The sequence below is a fragment of the Micropterus dolomieu genome, linkage group LG09, assembly GCF_021292245.1.
Source record: "Micropterus dolomieu isolate WLL.071019.BEF.003 ecotype Adirondacks linkage group LG09, ASM2129224v1, whole genome shotgun sequence".
Taxonomy (NCBI): domain Eukaryota; kingdom Metazoa; phylum Chordata; class Actinopteri; order Centrarchiformes; family Centrarchidae; genus Micropterus; species Micropterus dolomieu.
The window spans coordinates 3,797,101-3,816,376 of record NC_060158.1 but is presented as its reverse complement, the minus strand read 5'-3'; the positions used below and the strand labels follow the sequence as shown (position 1 = coordinate 3,816,376).

General features: G+C 42.5%; 1 protein-coding gene across 3 annotated transcripts in view; it reads right to left on the bottom strand.

Moving 5' to 3' along the window:
- Positions 1-19,276, bottom strand: part of LOC123977113 (atrial natriuretic peptide receptor 1-like) — a 57,250-nt gene that overhangs the window by 18,195 nt on the left and 19,779 nt on the right. For all 3 annotated transcript variants that reach the window (XM_046059619.1, XM_046059620.1, XM_046059621.1), the window contains exons 9-15: positions 14,483-14,603; positions 14,312-14,386; positions 14,081-14,158; positions 13,662-13,766; positions 7,877-7,948; positions 6,407-6,566; positions 6,109-6,264 (exon numbers count right to left, since the gene is read on the bottom strand). In XM_046059619.1, coding sequence (XP_045915575.1) covers positions 6,109-6,264; positions 6,407-6,566; positions 7,877-7,948; positions 13,662-13,766; positions 14,081-14,158; positions 14,312-14,386; positions 14,483-14,603 — 767 coding nt within the window. The remainder of the gene's footprint in view (positions 1-6,108; positions 6,265-6,406; positions 6,567-7,876; positions 7,949-13,661; positions 13,767-14,080; positions 14,159-14,311; positions 14,387-14,482; positions 14,604-19,276) is intronic.

The window sequence follows — 19,276 nt, the reverse complement described above, 5'->3', positions numbered from 1 at the left end:
AATAATGGCTTTTCTACAAAATATTAACATGCTGTTTGTCCAGGGGGTCAAATACTTGTTTTTCCTCATCAGATGGTTATCAATTTTAATAAATTCATATGATGGGATTTTCTGGAATTTTCTTTGGGATTCTGTCTTTCACTGTTAGAATGTACATATGATTAAAATTGTAGATTGTTGCATTCTTTGTAAGTGGGCAAACCTGCAAAATCAGCAAGGGGTCAAATACTTATTTCCCCCACTGTATACCAGGACCTGAAGTGGGAGCCCAACACTGACACGATCATCAAGAAGGCCCAGCAGAGGATGTACTTCCTGCGTCAGCCCTGGAAGCTCAACCTGCCTAAGGACCTGCTGATCCAGTTCTACACAGCCATCATCCAGTCTGTCCTCTGCACCTCCATCACTGTCTGGTTTGGATCTGCCACCAAAAAGGACAGGAGCAGACTACAACGGACAGTCAGGACTGCAGAAAAGATCATCGGTGCCAACCTGCCCTCCATTCAGGACTCAGTCAGGAAACGGGCAGGAAGCATCACTGCAGATCCATCTCACCCCGGACACAACCTGTTCCAGCTTCTCCTCTCTGGGAGGCGCTACAGAGCACTGTACGCCAAAACCAACAGACTCAGGAACAGTTTATTCCCACAAGCCATCACTCTGATGAACAGCTGACTCTAACTCACAGTGGCAGGAACAATTCCTGTGCAATAACCCAGTAACTCTGTCTCTAATCAGCCACCTGTTTACTGGTTACCACTTACTATATATTCATAATTCTCTATTTCAGAGCTGTTCATACTGTTCATATTCATATTGTATACTGTATATACTGTATACCAAATCTACCTACCTCATGTACATAACACCACAGATAATACTTATTTATTCCAGCATTCTTTGCAGTGCCCAGGAAGCGGAAGGAGTCAACAGTGGTGACGGGGAAGTCACACAGGATGATGGGGGAGGGTGGGACTGGGCTCTTCCTGAATTCCACGACCATCTCCACTGTCTTCAGAGCGTTGAGCTCCAGACTGTTCTGGCTGCACCAGGTTACCAGATGGTCGATCTCCCACCTGTAGACGGACTCATCCCCAACTGATATGAGCCCAATGAGGGTGGTGTCGTCCGCAAACTTCAGGAGCTTGACAGACTGGTGACTGGAGGTGCAGCTGTTGGTGTACAGGGAGAAGAGAAGGGGAGAAAGAACGCAGCCTTGAGGGGAACCAGAGCTGATGGTCCTGGAGTCAGAGGCATGTTTTCCCATCTTCACGTGCTGCTTCCTGTCCGTCAGGAAGTCTGTGATCCACCTGCAGGTGGAGTCAGGCACGCTCAGCTGGGAGAGCTTGTCCTCTAGCCGGGCCGGGATGATGGTGTTAAAAGCAGAGCTGAAATCCACAAACAGGATGCTGTCCTAGGTCCCTGGGGAGTCCAGGTGCTGGAGGATGTAGTGAAGGGCCATGTTTACTCCATCATCTACGGACCTTTGCTCTGTAGGCGAACTGCAGGGGGTCCAGGAGTGGGTCTGTGATGGATTTTGAGGTGGGACAACACAAGGCGCTCAAAAGACTTCATTACCACAGAGGTCAGGGCAACAGGTCCTTAGTCATTTACTCCTGTGACCCTTGGTTTTTTGGGGACAGGGATGATGGCGGAAGCTTTGAAGCAGGCTGGCACATGGCATGTCTCCAGTGAAGTGTTAAAAATGTCTCTGAACACCGGAGACAGCTGATCAGCACAGTGCTTCAGGGTGGATGGGGAGACAGAGTCCGGCCCTGCTGTTTTGTGAGGTTTCTGCCTCCTGAATAGTCTGTTTACATCCCTCTCTGAGATGGAGAGATGGGGGGGAGGGGTGGAGCTGGCCAACTCTGAGAACGGGTGGGCTGGAGCTGAAGCTGAGCGGAGGGGTCACAGGGGATGGTGTCCGATTGACTTTCAATGCGGCAGTAGAACTGGTTCAGCTCATTTGCCAGGCGAGAGTCGTTGATGGAGCAGGACGCTTTGGGTTTGTAGTTTGTGATCTGTCTGAACCCCCTCCAGACAGAAGTGGCGTTGTTTTCAGAGAACTGGTTCTTTAGTCTCTCTGAGTACAGTCGTTTAGCTTCTCGCACCTCCCTGCTAAACCTTTAATTTAACACCCTGCACCCGGCCCTGTCACCACTCCTAAATGCCTTCTCCTTTTCCAACCTTAGCTGTCTGAGTTTAGCTGTAAACCAGGGTTTGTCATTGTAATAACTCACCCTGGTGCGTGTTGGTATGCAGGTGTCCTCACAGAAGCTGATGTAGGACGTCACAGCCTCTATAAACTCGCCTAGACTATTGGTAAAGTGTTCTCTTCTCTAGTTGGACACTTTATAAACTGTCTGTATTTGGGGAGATTTCCTTTGTTAAAGTTACCAAGAACAATAAAAAAGGGAGTCCGGGAATATCCGCTCTATCCACAGTTCCTGGTCGGCCAGCGTGAGCTGTGTGTCATGCATGTTGGCCTGCGATGGAATGTAAACACTGAGCAGAGTGAATAAGGCAAACTCACGGGGAGAGTAAAACGGTTTACAATTATTGATAAAATATTCCAGATCAGGAGAACAGTGCTGCTGAATCACTGTCACGTTGATACACCTGTCCACCTGTCTGTCCATTGTTAATGTAGAAACAGAGACCTCCACCTTTCATTTTGCTGTGTCGCAGTCTCTCTCTGGCTCTGTAGAGTTGGAAGCCAGCCAGCTGCAGTGCAGAGTCCGGTATCAGTCCACACATCCACGTCTCCATGAAGCACAGAACAGAAGAGTAGCTGAAGTTCGTCCAGTTTGTTACACAGTAAGCGTTTGTTGGCGAGAACTATTGCTGCTAGCGGTGTGCTAGTCCTTACCAACGGAGACGCACGAGCGACCCCGCTATTTTTCCTTTGCAACGGCGTTTCACAGCCCGAACAACAGTGAGCGTGCCCTTCACCAAAATGTCTAATAATTGCACTGATGATGCAAGAAAAGTGGGAAATAAACCGCTTGAGTTTGTTTCCCTGATGTTTACTGGCTCTTCTGTGGTGAAAGAACTCCGGGAATCACAGCCGAAAACTGAATTAACACAAAAAACAAAACAAAACAGAGCGCAGCTGACACCAAGGCAGCTATACGCAGTGCCATCTTGGAGACAATCCAAAGGTAGGGTGAAGGGGATATTCTTATTCTCTGCATTTAATCTATGCTATTTAGGAGCAGTGGGCTGCCATTGAACGGTGCAGTTCAATGGCAGCCGGAGAGCAGTTCGGGTTCAGGGCCTTGCTCAGGGGGCACCTTCAGCATCGGTCGTGCTAGACTTGATCCACCCACCGGTTTCCACGCAAAGTCCTAACAGACTGAGCTAATGCCGCCCCGCACCTGACCTCAAGACGAGTTCGTGGATATGTCACATCTCTCCCTCCCTCCCTCTCTTCCACCCTCCATGCCAGTGATGGTCTGGGGAGCCGTATCCTTGGAGGGTCACATAGAACTCCATGTGCAAGCTAACACTACCCTGATTGCTTTTAGGTATCAGGAAGACATAGACATTTTTAGACCTTACACTGGTGCAGTGGATTCTTGGTTCCTCCTGGTGCAGTAGGTCCAGTGTTCCTCCTGGTGCAGTGGTCCCTGGGTTCCTCCTAGTGCAGTGAGTCCTGGGTTACTCCTGGTGAAGTGGGTCCTGGGTTCCTCCTGGTGCAGTAGGTCCAGTGTTCTTTCTGGTGCAGTGGGTCGTGGGTTCCTCCTGGTGCAGTAGGTCCAGTGTTCCTCCTGGTGCAGTGGGTTCTGGGTTCCTCCTGGTGCAGTGGGTCCTGGGTTCCTCCTGGTGCAGTGGGCCCTGGGTTCCTCCTGGTGCAGTGGGTCTTTGGCTCCTCCTGGTTCAGTGGATCCTGGGTTTCTCCTGGTGAAGTGTGTCCTGGGTTCCTCCTGGTGCTGTGGATCCTGGCTTTCTCCTGGTGCAGTGGATCCTTGGTTCATCCTGGTGCAGGACAATGCAAAGCCTCTTGTGGGCAGAGGGTGTAGGCAGATTCTGGATGACGAAGGCGTTGATGTCAGTGACACAGACCTGAATCCAATTGAGAACCTCTGGGAGGTTATGTATCAGTGTATGCAATACTTGACACCGCCAAGTAGCTTCACAGACTGTCCGGGAGCTCGGTGATGCCCTGATCCAGGTCTAGGAGGAGATTTTGTTCTCAACGATTATACAATGTACAGTAAAGATTTAGAACTATTTCGTTAAGATCTAATGTGTGATTCAGTCAGAGTTCACCTTTAGGAGTCAGAATTCACCTTTAGGACTCAGTTCACCTTTAGGAGTTAGAGTTCACCTTTAGGAGTCAGAGTTTACCTTTAGGAGTCAGAGTTTACCTTTAGGACTCAGTTCACCTTTAGGAGTCAGAGTTTACCTTTAGGAGTCAGAGTTTACCTTTAGGAGTCAGAGTTCACCTTTAGGACTCAGTTCACCTTTAGGAGTTAGAGTTCGCCTTTAGGAGTCAGAGTTCACCTTTAGGAGTCAGAGTTCGCCTTTAGGACTCAGTTCACCTTTAGGAGTCAGAGTATACCTTTAGGAGTCAGAGTTCACCTTTAGGAGTCAGAGTTTATCTTTAGGAGTCAGAGTTCGCTTTTAGGAGTCAGTTCACCTTTAGGAGTCAGAGTTTACCTTTAGGAGTCAGAGTTTACCTTTAGGAGTCAGAGTTTGCCTTTAGGAGTCAGATTTTACCTTTGGGACTCAGTTCACCTTTAGGAGTCAGAGTTCACCTTTAGGACTCAGTTCACCTTCAGGACTCAGTTCACCTTTAGGAATCAGAGTTTACCTTTAGGACTCAGTTCACCTTTAGGACTCAGAGTTTACCTTTAGGACTCAGTTCACCTTTAGGACTCAGAGTTTACCTTTAGGAGACAGAGTTTAACTTTAGGAGACAGAGTTTAACTTTAGGAGTCAGAGTTCGCCTTTAGGAGTCAGTTCACCTTTAGGAGTCAGAGTTTACCTTTAGGAGTCAGAGTTTACCTTTAGGACTCAGTTCACCTTTAGGAATCAGAGTTTACCTTTAGGAGACAGAGTTTAACTTTAGGAGACAGAGTTTAACTTTAGGAGTCAGAGTTTACCTTTAGGAGACAGAGTTTAACTTTGGGAGTCAGAGTTTAATTTTAGGCGTTAGAGTTTAACTTTAGGAGTCAGAGTTTACCTTTAGGAGACAGAGTTTAACTTTAGGAGTTAGAGTTTAACTTTAGGAGTTAGAGTTTAATTTTAGGAGTCAGAGTTTACCTTTAGGAGTCAGAGTTTACCTTTAGGAGTTAGAGTTTAATTTTAGGAGTCAGAGTTTACCTTTAGGAGTCAGAGTTTAACTTTAGGAGTTAGAGTTTACCTTTAGGAGTCAGAGTTTACCTTTAGGAGTTAGAGTTTAATTTTAGGAGTCAGAGTTTACCTTTAGGAGTCAGAGTTTAACTTTAGGAGTTAGAGTTTACCTTTAGGAGTCAGAGTTTACCTTTAGGAGTTAGAGTTTAATTTTAGGAGTCAGAGTTTACCTTTAGGAGTCAGAGTTTAACTTTAGGAGTTAGAGTTTACCTTTAGGAGTCAGAGTTTACCTTTAGGAGTTAGAGTTTAATTTTAGGAGTCAGAGTTTACCTTTAGGAGTCAGAGTTTAACTTTAGGAGTTAGAGTTTACCTTTAGGAGTCAGAGTTTACCTTTAGGAGTTAGAGTTTAATTTTAGGAGTCAGAGTTTACCTTTAGGAGTCAGAGTTTAACTTTAGGAGTTAGAGTTTACCTTTAGGAGTCAGAGTTTACCTTTAGGAGTTAGAGTTTAATTTTAGGAGTCAGAGTTTACCTTTAGGAGTCAGAGTTTAACTTTAGGAGTTAGAGTTTACCTTTAGGAGTCAGAGTTTACCTTTAGGAGTTAGAGTTTAATTTTAGGAGTCAGAGTTTACCTTTAGGAGTCAGAGTTTAACTTTAGGAGTTAGAGTTTACCTTTAGGAGTCAGAGTTTACCTTTAGGAGTTAGAGTTTAATTTTAGGAGTCAGAGTTTACCTTTAGGAGTCAGAGTTTAACTTTAGGAGTAAGAGTTTACCTTTAGGAGTCAGAGTTTAACTTTAGGAGTTAGAGTTTACCTTTAGGAGTCAGAGTGTGTGCTTCAAGGTAGAACACTCCTCTCAGCAGAGCCACTTCCTGTAGGATGATACCGAAGCTGTAAACGTCTCCTTTCTGAGTCCCACAGGGAGGGGCGCACTCTATCCTCAGCAGCTCTGGAGCAGTCCACAGCTTACCTTGGGGGTCCGGGGAGGAACATTATAACACTATAATTGTTTTAAGTTTATTCTAAATCATGTAAACATGAAGTCACTGTAGCATCACAAGCTAGCATAACTAAATAACAACAAATAAAGCTAGGTGTTAGTTTTGCCATACGGGCGTAGCAGGCATGGGTGTCCTCGGGGCAGCTGCTGGTCCGGAGACTCTCCAGACCATAGTCGGTGATCTTCAGGACGAAGCGACTGTCCACCACGCAGTTAGACGACTTCAGGTTGCCGTGAGAGACGATCACGCTGTTGTGGATGAACAACATGCCCTGGTGACAGAACAAGGTGTGTGGGGATGATCATGAGCCGAACATTTAAATCCACTCAGAGACCAAACATCTAAAACTGGTTAAATGACTTCCTGTCTACAGAGGACCATGTTCTCTGGACTCTCACCCTGATAAGGACTGTGAAAGTGCTTTCATTGTTTTTACTTAATGTCATAGGACAATATATCACAGTTGGTTCTCAGGCCGTCGGCCAGAGACATTTGTTTCTCTGTGTTTTGCTACTGTGGTTTCCTGGATCCCTTCTCCTGTCCTCCCAACACCCGCCCTTCTGGTCGGACTTGTGTTTTGTATCTGTTTCTGGTGGTGGTTTTGTTTTTGGAATGCCGGGTGTCGTTCACTGTGGGGGAGTCCTGTCACAGTTCTGGTGTAGTGGGTGTGTCTTTCAGTGTTTCCCGTGTCAGGTTTGTCTGCCCCTAGTGTGTTGTCTTGCTTCACTTGCTGTGTCTGTCTCTATGATTGTCTTGCAGTTTCTCCTGGTTGTGATTATATTCTCCCCTTGGGTTGTATTTAAGTGGTTTGCTCTGTTCATTCAGTTCATTGTTTTCATTGTATTCCTCCTGTGTGCCCTCCAAGAGTTTCCCCCATGTTTTATGGTTTTTGGATTGTTCCCTGTGTTTCTCTGTGGAATTTTACTTTCTAATTGGACTTTTCACAAGCTTCATTTATTGCTACGTTTCTTTGTTTTGCAAGTTTCTCAGTTTGGTTTAATAAAACACCTATGAGTTCCTGCTCTGCTCCAGTGTCTGCATTTGGGCCTAAAACTCCTGTTACCAGCGTTCAGCCCACAAGCTGAAGAGCTGGGAGGTACAGCCAAAAATATTATCATGATAAAACATTTCATATCATTAGATATCAATAATTTTCAGGATAAATGTCAGATCATTATTTCTTTCAGCTTTAAAAGCAGATTTTTGCCCCTGAGTGAAAGTTAATGTGGTTTTAAACTTTTCTTTCTGGTCAGAACAAACACTTGATGCCAAACAGAAGAACACTTCACAAATCTGAGGCAGAACATTCAGAACTATTCTCATAAAATCTATTTTCAACAAATATGCAGGAGCAAAATTTTGTAAAATCTCTTTTCCTCAACAAAGTAAATATCTAAATAGAATAATTACAATAATATAATACAATATTTTTACAATACAATAACAAATTAATTAAATCAAACATTTATTGAACATTTATTATTTTGTTCTTGAATAAAATTATATTGCAGTAATTTTATTGCCATTATTGCCCCGCCATCCTCTGTAGCCCCTCCCCCTGCCTCAGTGACAGGTCGTTACCTTGACGATGTCATTGATGAGAGAGTATCTAAACATCCAATCCAGAGTAATGCTGTCGCTCTCCATCAGGTCCTGGAAGATACATATACACACATTCTGTCAGTATGGTAATGAGGAACAGATCAATATTTAATTCAATATTTGGCGCAGACTCCGTAGACTTACAATGGTTACACGGGCGCGTGGCGTGTGTTTTGTTTAGGAGTAACGTGCACACCCCACCAACACTACGCCTGACGTTACACAATGAACTTATTCACCTGTAAGAGCAGGTGTGGTGCTGAGTGAAGCTACAGCGGTCAGAGCTGCGACGCCTAATACTTGTGTAGTTACATGTGGAGGCATGTGTGGCAATGTCTGGTGTAGCGTATCAGTGCAGGGTGGAGGGAAGCGGATGCCGGCAGGTGCGACCAACACTAATCCCTGTTTGCAGTCCAGCAGTAAGGCTGTATTTATCCAGAAAGAGAGAAATAAATAGATTTCCTGTTTTCTCTCTGGGTTAATACAGCCGTCCTACAAGACTGCAAAAAGGGATTAGTGTTAGGCGTGGAGTCAGGTGTGAGCTGACAGACCTGGACTGAGCTCAGCAACCTTCTAAAATATTATGAATGTGACTCCATCATTACTTTGACTTATTTAGCCTATTTATATTCATTGGAATTGTCTTGTAAATGTAACTTTGATCAACACTTGATGTCAAATGTGTTCTATCAGTAAATTTACTTTTACAACTTGATTTGGTGAAAATGTCCATCTGCAGTCGTAAAACTCAGGAACCATCAGGCTCAAGGTTTTATTTTAAATTGTTTTTGATAATTGAATCAATTATTTAAAGGACATATTTTTAAATGTTCCAGAAAAAATGAATAAACAAAGTGTAAACGCTGTGAGCTTGTTCTTCTCCTTCAGTGGTTCTGTTTATGTTTTAATGTTTGAGTCTGCAGTGAAATCAGCAAGGACGGACCTGAGTAAAGAACGACGATGGCCAAGGATGTCGGTCTTTGCACTGCCAAGCAAGCAGAGACCAGGAGACAGCGTGATCATACAGAGTGCAGCAAAGCACATAACATGACAGGGAAAACTCATGACATTTATTAATTTAGCTGATGCTTTTATCCAAAGTAACTTACAACTGCTATATTTGTCAGAGGTCGCACGCCTCTGGAGCAACGAGGGGTTACGTGTCTTGCTCAGGGACACAATGGTGTACGTGCCACAGTGGGGGATTGAACCCAGGTCTCTCACACCAAAGGCATGTGTCTTATCCACTGCACCATCACCCCCCCTCATGAATATAGATAATGCTGAAACACTGAAGGTGAGATAATGACCTGCTGATGGGCGGATGGAAAAATGGAGTATATATACTGCTGAATAGATCAGCTGACAGGTGTGCAGACAGGTCCAGGTGAGCTGCTGTCATCAGGAGGAAGCGCTGAGAGAAATAACTGATGACAGAAAGAAATCCACAACACCTGAACTGCTTCAGAAAGAGGAAACTTCTTCCACTGATCTGATTCAGACTGCAGTGAGTGTTGGTGGAAATAATAATGTCAGACTCAGCAACAGAAAGTAAGTATATTTATAAAGTACTGTACTTAAGTACAACACTGAGTATTTCCATTTTGTGCTGCACTTTCTACCTCTGCTCCATCTCAGAGACTGGACTGCTGACTCCACTACTTTTATCTGACAGCTTTAGTTACTAGTTACTTTGCAGACATAGATAATAATATCTGTAATACCATCAGTCAGCTGCAGTCTGCCCACCCTGACGCATTCTGCATTGTCATGGGGATTTCAAGTCTGTGTTCTACCAACATGTGGACTGTGTAACAAGAGGAATAACACACTGGATCTTGTATACACAAACATTAAAAATGTGTATAAAGTAGCCCTACTACTCCACATGGGCAGCTCTGATCACTTCACTGTCACGCTAACGTCTGCATATAGACCCAGACAGCAGCACTGAAGGACATCAGACTGGGCCTCAGAAGGCTGCGCCTGCACTACAGGGCATTTTTAAGGATGTTGCTTCAACAGTGGTCGGCAACAGGTGGCACGCGGGCCAGAACCGGCCCGGCAGCAATAATATCTGGCCCGCGGCCAGATTGCTTTGATAGCAGAAAAATAACTGACTGAAATAGATCAGTCATGACAGCTGCAATGGGAAAAACATGATGTTACTCACACAATCACTTCCTCTTAAGAGACTGTGCCTCTAAAATAAAAGTGCTTTTGCAGCAATGCTTTATGTCGAGTTTATGAAGAGTTTTTACTTTGAAGAGTTCTGCAGGACATTCAAAATAGTCTGTGGCCTGCTTGACACACCTCTGAAAAAGCCGTTAGTAAACGTGTGATTGGATTCCCCTCAATCTCCTCAGGGAAATTAAAATAAGCGTCCATAGGTTTATGAATGCGGAACAAACGCCGGAACGCGCACACACTGCAGCACATGCTCACAATAAAGCATTTGCTGTAAAAGTGTCCTTTTATTCAATTTGTTTAACAAGGGAGAAAAAACATCCGCAGTAAGGTGGAAACAATCTTATAACCCACCTGAGCTAATCATGCACATGAGCTGAAATTGTTTGACTGTTCGTCTTTGACTTGGCTGTTTCTCAATACCGAGTTCGCCAAGTTCGGACTTCTGTACTTTAAAGCTCGGACTTGGCAAGTTTGGCTCGGGAGTACAAACTCCCAGGAACAGGAGCACGCAGTCATTCAGCAATTGGACCCGTTAGCTGGCGGAACCTCACATCTCCCACAATGTAGAAGCAAATTTTTACATCAGCTCCTCTTGTTCTGGCCCACCATATAACGGCTTGAAAAACATTTGACTTATTTGCCGACCCCTGCCATAGACGTACAGAAATACACAGAAGTGTGATGTGATTTATCACTAAATGTATTGATGATGTGGTCAAAACTGTGTGCGGCCGACAGGCCATGGCTGACAGGAGAGGTCCATTCGCTGTTCAGAACCCGAGATGCTGCCATCAGAACTGGTGACACTGCAGCAAGAAACTACCTGCACAGAGGGATCAGATCGGTCACTTCACCAATAACAAGGCACCTGTGGAAGAGATTCCAGACAGTGACAGGCTTTAAGCCTTCAGTAAAGACAGACTGTGATGATCCCTACCTTCCAGGTAACCTCGACACCATCTACTCTCGGTTTGAGGCCACCAACAACAGGCTGCAAAAGACGACACCATCATCCATGGACCAGGTATTTCATCTGTCTATAGAAAGTGTCCAGAGGGTTTTTCCTAAATAAAGTCTGCTGGACCAGACAACGTACCAGGTCGTGTTCTGAAGAACTGTGCAGACCAGCTGAAGAACCTCCCTCTGCCAAGCTGTAGTGCCCACCTGCCTCAAGAACGCCACCATAGTCCATGTGCCCCAAAACAACAACCCTGACTGTATGAATGTCTATAGCCCTGTTGCCCTCACCCCAGTAGACATGAAACATTTTGAGTGGCACCGGTACATTTACATTTACTCATTTGGCAGACGCTTTTATCCAAAGCGACTTACATTTGAGGAACAACATACAAGCCAGTAATAATTACATCCGCAGTCCAGCTTCTGTGTGAACATGCTAACTCCAACATATAGGCCTGTTTGGGAACCAATATTTGTAACGGACAACATTAAAGCCACCCGGAGAGCCGGACCCTGTAAGACTCATCAGATGGTCTGTTGTGATGCTGCTGCTTCTGTTCTCTTTTCAGAAACATCTGTTTTAGCCTGTGTGAGTTCACATTTAGTAAGACTGCCCCCATTTCAAGTAGCTGAATTAGCTGTTAGCAGGTAGCGTGGTTGTACAGACAGCTGTCACTGTGATACTGAAGAAAGATTTTCAGGAAGTCTCTCTCTGGGTTCTCAGCTGATTTCTGGACATTTGTTCTGGACTGACATCAGACATCATGATGTCCTCAGGAAGTGGAGGTCACGCTGAATGATTGAACATGTGTTTGACTTCAGATCTGACAGAGTTCTTACTCTGAGAAGTAGGAATGAGATATCTGACTCCGATTCACCTCTTGAAGGATGAGGATGTGGAAGGGTTAATTCCTTTCTTTTGTCTTAGTCGTGCTGAGTGTCTGTTGCAGACCAGATCCTGTCATTTCACCAGGGTTAAAATGGACGTAGAGTTAAATTACTGCCCTTCCTCCACCTGTAATGTCCATCCTGTCTGAGGGGGCTTTAGCTGAACGTCTCCTGACAGTTATTCATCCACACTGGGCGGCTGTGATAAAGTCTTCCTCCTCTCAGTGCACAAAATAACTCTGCTCTTTGTTAAACTGATATTTTGAGATCCTGCGGTCAACAGCAACCAGCCCACATCAACCTGTTGCTAGGTTACCATGCCAGGAGGTTGCAGTGCTGATACGTAACTAGAGAGATAGGAGAACATCTGATGTACGAATGTGAAAGGATACAGGGAGCTGATACAGGGAGCTGATATAGGGTTACCACGGGGTGATGGAAGGGTACAGAGAGTTTGGGGTATAGAGGGGTATAAAGAGCTGATAGAGGCATATAAAGACATATAAAGGGCTGATAGAGGCGTATAAAGACATATAAAGTGCTGATAGAGGGGTATAAAGACATATAAAGGGCTGACAGAGGGGTATAAAGACATATAAAGGGCTGATAGAGGCTTATAAAGACATTTAAAGGGCTGATAGAGGGGTATAAAGACATATAAAGGGCTGATAGAGGGGTATAAAGACATATAAAGGGCCGATAGAGGGCTTATAAAGACATATAAAGGGCTGATTGAGGGGTATAAAGACATATAAAGTGCTGATAGAGGGGTATAAAGACATATAAAGGGCTGATAGAGGTGTATAAAGACATATAAAGGGCTGATAGAGGGGTATAAAGACATAAAGGGCTGATAGAGGCGTATAAAGACATATAAAGGGCTGATAGAGGGGTATAAAGACATAAAGGGCTGATAGAGGCGTATAAAGACATATAAAGGGCTGATAGAGGCGTATAAAGACATATAAAGTGCTGATAGAGGGGTATAAAGACATATAAAGGGCTGACAGAGGGGTATAAAGACATATAAAGGGCTGATAGAGGCTTATAAAGACATTTAAAGGGCTGATAGAGGGGTATAAAGACATATAAAGGGCTGATAGAGGGGTATAAAGACATATAAAGGGCCGATAGAGGGCTTATAAAGACATATAAAGGGCTGATTGAGGGGTATAAAGACATATAAAGTGCTGATAGAGGGGTATAAAGACATATAAAGGGCTGATAGAGGTGTATAAAGACATATAAAGGGCTGATAGAGGGGTATAAAGACATAAAGGGCTGATAGAGGCGTATAAAGACATATAAAGGGCTGATAGAGGGGTATAAAGACATAAAGGGCTGATAGAGGCGTATAAAGACATATAAAGGGCTGATAGAGGCATATAAAGACATATAAAGGGCTGATTGAGGGCTATAAAGACATATAAAGTGCTGACAGAGGGGTATAAAGACATATAAAGGGCTGATAGAGGCGTATAAAGACATATAAAGGGCTGATAGAGGGGTATAAAGACATATAAAGGGCTGATAGAGGGGTATAAAGACATATAAAGGGCTAATAGAGGCGTATAAAGACATATAAAGGGCTGATAGAGGGATATAAAGGGTTGATGAGGGGGGTGTTGGTTGACAGATTGTATAAAAGAGTATAAAGGGTTGACAGACAGGTTGATTGAGAGGTATACTGGGTTCATAGAGGGGTCAAGAGTTGAGTGTATTGTACCTGCAGGCTGCCTCGGGGACAATACTCTGTGATGATGCACATGTTTGGCGGGTCGATGCAAGCGCCGATGAAGCGGGTCAGGTGCTCATTCTGAACGTCTCGCATCTGCAAGAGCACAGAGGTTGCTGGTTCAAATCCCACCAAGACCTTTAACATCCTACAGTCAAGGCACTGATCCCTAAATTAGATAGTCATTGGTCAACCTAGGAAGGTAGGTCTGTCGGTTGGTAGGTACACTAGCAGGTAGGTACATCTGTTGGGGGGCAGGTAAATAGGTAGTTAGGTAAGTAGATCAGTCAGTAGGTTGGTAGGTAGGTTCAAATTCCACCAAGACATTCAACATCCTACAGTCAAGACACGGATCCCTAAATTAGATACTTAGTCCTAATCCTAAGTAGGTAGGTCCGTAGAGTTCTTACATGTTTTAGTTCAAACAGAACCTTTCTGGTCAGTTCGATACGTTTCTTGTTGATGTATTTGATGGCTGCCAGGTTTCCCTGCAGGAGACAAAATCAGCCTGATTACCACACTTTTCATTAAACCATCATGTTTTTCCCATTGCAGCCGTGTTAGCGATCTGATCAGACTGCTAGCTGTCAGGAGTATGTTAGGTGTTTTTTGTCAGCAAGTGGTGTACGGTGGTGTCAGACCTTGTAGTATCCAGTTTTGGTGTAGATTTGGAAGTTCCCCTCCATGGTCATCAGGGAGCCACAGTTGGATCCTTTCTGCGGAGAATCAATATGAACTAATTATACCAGTCAGTAGTGAGTGTAACCCATTTTAAACTACTTCTCCTCTGTGTGTGTTAATGTGAGTGTTACCAGAGACATGGTGAGTCGGCTGCAGGTTCGCCTAAGGACTTTATCCAGGTTGCTCATCTGAACGTCGTCCCAGGAAACTCTCCACAGCTGGGCCGCCAACTCGCTCTCTAACTTCAACTTCCTGTTCAACAGACAGGTGTGTGTGTGTGTGTGGACAGTGAAAGTGTTTGTAGAGTCCATGTGTGTGTTGGAAAGTGGAGAAGGGAGAAAACAGAGGGAAAGGTGAAAAAAAAGGATAAACAAGAAAGAGATGGGTGAGTGGGACACTGAGACAGAAACAGAAACAGACAGAGATAGAGACAGAGAGATCTACTGTATGTTTGTAGCGTCCAGGACTGTCCTGATTCAGAGTCCCGGGTCAGAGATGGGCTCAAATCGTACAGTGTATGCCCAACTTGATGGATGCACTTTTTCCCGTGTTTTTACTATTACTTCATCTTTAAGCTGGAGAGCTTAAGAGTAAATTCAAAGTAAAGGAGAACTGTTTATTTAGCACAGAATGTAGTATTGGAAGAGTTCACTAGCATCTTGGCTGGTATGATCAATTTTATCTGAATGGTGCGGATGTTCTGGTTCTGATGTACACTTATTTCTGGCTTCAGCAACCTCTCGTCAGCTCGGTCACTTGGGTTGAGTTCATCTGACTGTCGACTCCAGCGAGGAACTGGACATAGTGGGCAGGACAATTACTTTATTCTGATGTGCACATGCAGATGAGTTTGTGATTGTGATTGTGTTTGAGTTTCAAAGTGTCAACGTTATTTTGTCTCATCTTATAGAGGAAGTTACACTATGGACATCAGAAAAAACAGAGGCGGCAGTGAAGTCTTGCATTTTTGTACCAGTTGTTTTGTGATGTTTTATTAAAAAGAAGATTCAAAAAGATACGACGAACAAGGGGAGGAAAAGATAAAACTGAGAGAACTATCCCAGAAAGCAGCAAGATCCAGAAACTGATGCCTTCCAGTAAAACTACAGACTTACAGAATTTCAAGCTTGTTGAATTTAAAGGGTCAGTTCACCCAAACTTCAACATAACTACATAAACTACAACATTTAAGTTTAAATAAATGCATCAGACTTATGAAGAACACTAAAAGTGTGTGGAGTTAAACAACACTCCATTCTGGGACCTGTTTTTTATCAGTATAATGATATTATCTGCAAATAGAAAACTTCTTTGAATAAAATTTTGACACAAACTTTACGGACAAATAAGGCTTTAAAACATTTTGTTATTGACCAGAAGGTGGTTGTTCAGTGCCTCCTTCTACGGTACTGCAGTGGTGGTAATGAAGGAGGGGTAAGCTCAAGTCTTCACTTTTCCTACACATTTATTCTGCCATCCAGGGATCAAACCTGTGACTTTCCAGTCACAAGCCCACCCGACACTGGGGCATCACGCCCCCCCTCCCCCCCCCCGAAAAAAACGCTGAAACACTGATCTGTTTCATTAGATGTAAAACATTTTCCCTGTTTGTGTTTTATATTGAGTTGATTTTGTTGATGTAGTAAACAGACAAACAAATCAGAAGAATCCTGCTTCAAACTCTGAGCCAATCATAGTGGACTTTAGCTCGTTATCATGCCCGCAACGGATGAACTGTTAAACAGGGAGGAGGAAAAGAGAAGATATGGAAAACATAACCAGAACAGAAAACAATCTCAGGCAAGTTTACTCCTCTCTTTACAAATCCACCCATATATCCTTCATCCCTTCATCCTCGACCTCAATGTGACCTCTCTGTTATTACAGAGACAGACAGTGAGAGAGACAGAGATACAGAGGATGGGTGAAAAAGAGAAAAACAGGAAGATAGGGGGGCAGAAAAAAAGAGGGATGAGGGAATACATGAAATGACAAAAGAGAAATAAAAAATAAAGAGAGAGAGAGAGGTGCTGTGAGAGTGCAAACCACCACCAAGTGTGTGTGTGTGTACATCTATCTTTGTGAGGACCCACTTGAGTTTTAGAAAAAGTGAGGACATTATTGTAAAGTCAGGACATTAATAGAGCCCAACCGATTTACCGTTTTGCAGATATTATTGGCTGATATAAGCTACTTGCAGATATATCTGCATCAGCGTTTATAACAGCTGAAATGACAATTAATATAGAGAAATCACTCATGTCATGAGTGTTACATAGTTTTTCCACTAGAGGGCGCTCTGTTAACAACACCGCAGCACCACAGAACAAAACATCAGCTGACCGCAGTCTACCAGAGCTCAGAGCCCCTGTGCTGGAGGTAAGGTGAGGAGCTACCTAGCTCCTTGTAGCGCTCTCACACACTATTTACGGTGAGTTGTTAATTTCTCACGTCAATTACATGACTTAAATAATAATAAAAACAGCCCTTATCACTTCCCCTCTCCGAGAAACATTCATAACAGACTTGCTAACCGTCCTGTTTTCCACTGCACTCTCCTGGGTCACAGCAGGATGTTTCATGTTACAGTAGCTGAGTGGTGGAGGCTAACGTTATGCTGACAGACGTGATTGTAGATTTATTCTGTGCGGCACTTCTGGTGAACGGTCCTCTCATTTCTCCCTAGTTCATTACTTCGTTTATTAAGTCTTATTAAACATAACATACAGCAGCTAACACTGCCCGTTGCTAAATTAGCCATAAAACCAATGCCATGTTTATCAGTGGAGGAGCGCTAACGTTAATGAGCGATTAAACTATAGTGTTTGACGTATTCTAAATATATCTGCAAGCTGCTTGTCTCTAGTTACAGTCGGCATGTCAGAAATGATTAAACCAGAGCGGACTTGTGAATAAACGTGAGCTGAACAAGAATCTAACACGGCTTCCTGCCTAACAAAGTTCTCTAACGTTATCTTTTCTTTTGATTGTGAAACGTTAGTGTGAAATCTCAGAGTTGCAGGTCCTCCTTGTATACAGTCATTTAGTATTAGATTAATTAAACATATATATATATGATTATTTGCCTATGTAGAAGAACCCTGTTTATCATTATTATAGCAATGACATTAGATATGATATATGGTATTATTCGTAGTAGTAATAGCAGTACTAGTATATGGGTAATTTTTATAGTTTCTGGCTTGCTGACCCCCACAATACACTATTTACTATAATGTTCATTAGTGGTAGTACTCCATAATTAATTTAAAATTTTTTCTGTAGATTTATTTGCCTCTTATTCATCAAAACCTAAATATATTTTGTTGTATTTTTGTACTATTTATAACAATAAAAACAAAAGTTTATTTTGTCTCAACATAACATTTTAGGGATAATCTTTGTTTATGTCATGCCTTTCTTAAAATAAGTTGAAAAAACAATATCGGCTGATATATCGGCTATCAGATTTTAAAAAGCTCAAATATTGAAATCGGTATCGGACTTAAAAATCCCTTATCGGTCGGGCTCTACACATTAACATAAATTACATTAATATATAGTGAGGACATCAATGTAAAGTGTGGACATAATTGTAAAATGAGGACATCAATGTAAAGTGTGGACATTATTATAAAGTTTGGACATTAATGTAAAGTGAGGGCATTATTGTAAAGTGAGGACATAATTATAAAGTGAGGACATAATTATAAAGTGAGGACATTAATTTAAAGTGAGGACATAATTATAAAGTGAGGACATTAATTTAAAGTGAGGACATAATTATAAAGTGAGGACGTCAATGTAAAGTGAGGACATCAATGTAAAGTGAGGGCATTATTGTAAAGTGAGGACATAATTATAAAGTGAGGACATTAATGTAAAGGGAGGACATAATTATAAAGTGAGGACATTATTGTAAATTGAGGACATAATTATAAAGTGAGGACATTAATGTAAAGGGAGGACATAATTATAAAGTGAGGACATTAATGTGAAGTTAGGGCATTACTGTAAAGTGAGCACGTTATTGTAAAGTGAGGACATAATTATAAAGTGAGGACATTAATGTAAAGGGAGGACATAATTATAAAGTGAGGACATTAATTTAAAGTGAGGACATTAATTTAAAGTGAGGACATAATTATAAAGTGAGGACATTAATGTAAAGGGAGGACATAATTATAAAGTTTGGACATTAATGTAAAGTGAGGGCATAATTATAAAGTTTGGACATTAATGTAAAGTGAGGGCATTATTGTAAAGTGAGGACATAATTATAAAGTGAGGACATAATTATAAAGTGAGGACATTAATTTAAAGTGAGGACATAATTATAAAGTGAGGACATTAATTTAAAGTGAGGACATAATTATAAAGTGAGGACGTCAATGTAAAGTGAGGACACAATTATAAAGTGAGGACGTCAATGTAAAGTGAGGACACAATTATAAAGTGAGGACATCAATGTAAAGTGAGGACATAATTAAAAAGTGAGGAAATTATTATAAAGTGAGGACATTAATATAAAGTGAGGACATAATTATTAAGTGAGGACATTATTGTAAATTGAGGACATAATTATAAAGTGAGGACATTAATGTAAAGGGAGGACATAATTATAAAGTGAGGACATTAATGTGAAGTTAGGGCATTACTGTAAAGTGAGCACGTTATTGTAAAGTGAGGACATAATTATAAAGTGAGGACATTAATGTAAAGGGAGGACATAATTATAAAGTGAGGACATTAATTTAAAGTGAGGACATTAATTTAAAGTGAGGACATAATTATAAAGTGAGGACATTAATGTAAAGGGAGGACATAATTATAAAGTTTGGACATTAATGTAAAGTGAGGGCATAATTATAAAGTTTGGACATTAATGTAAAGTGAGGGCATTATTGTAAAGTGAGGACATAATT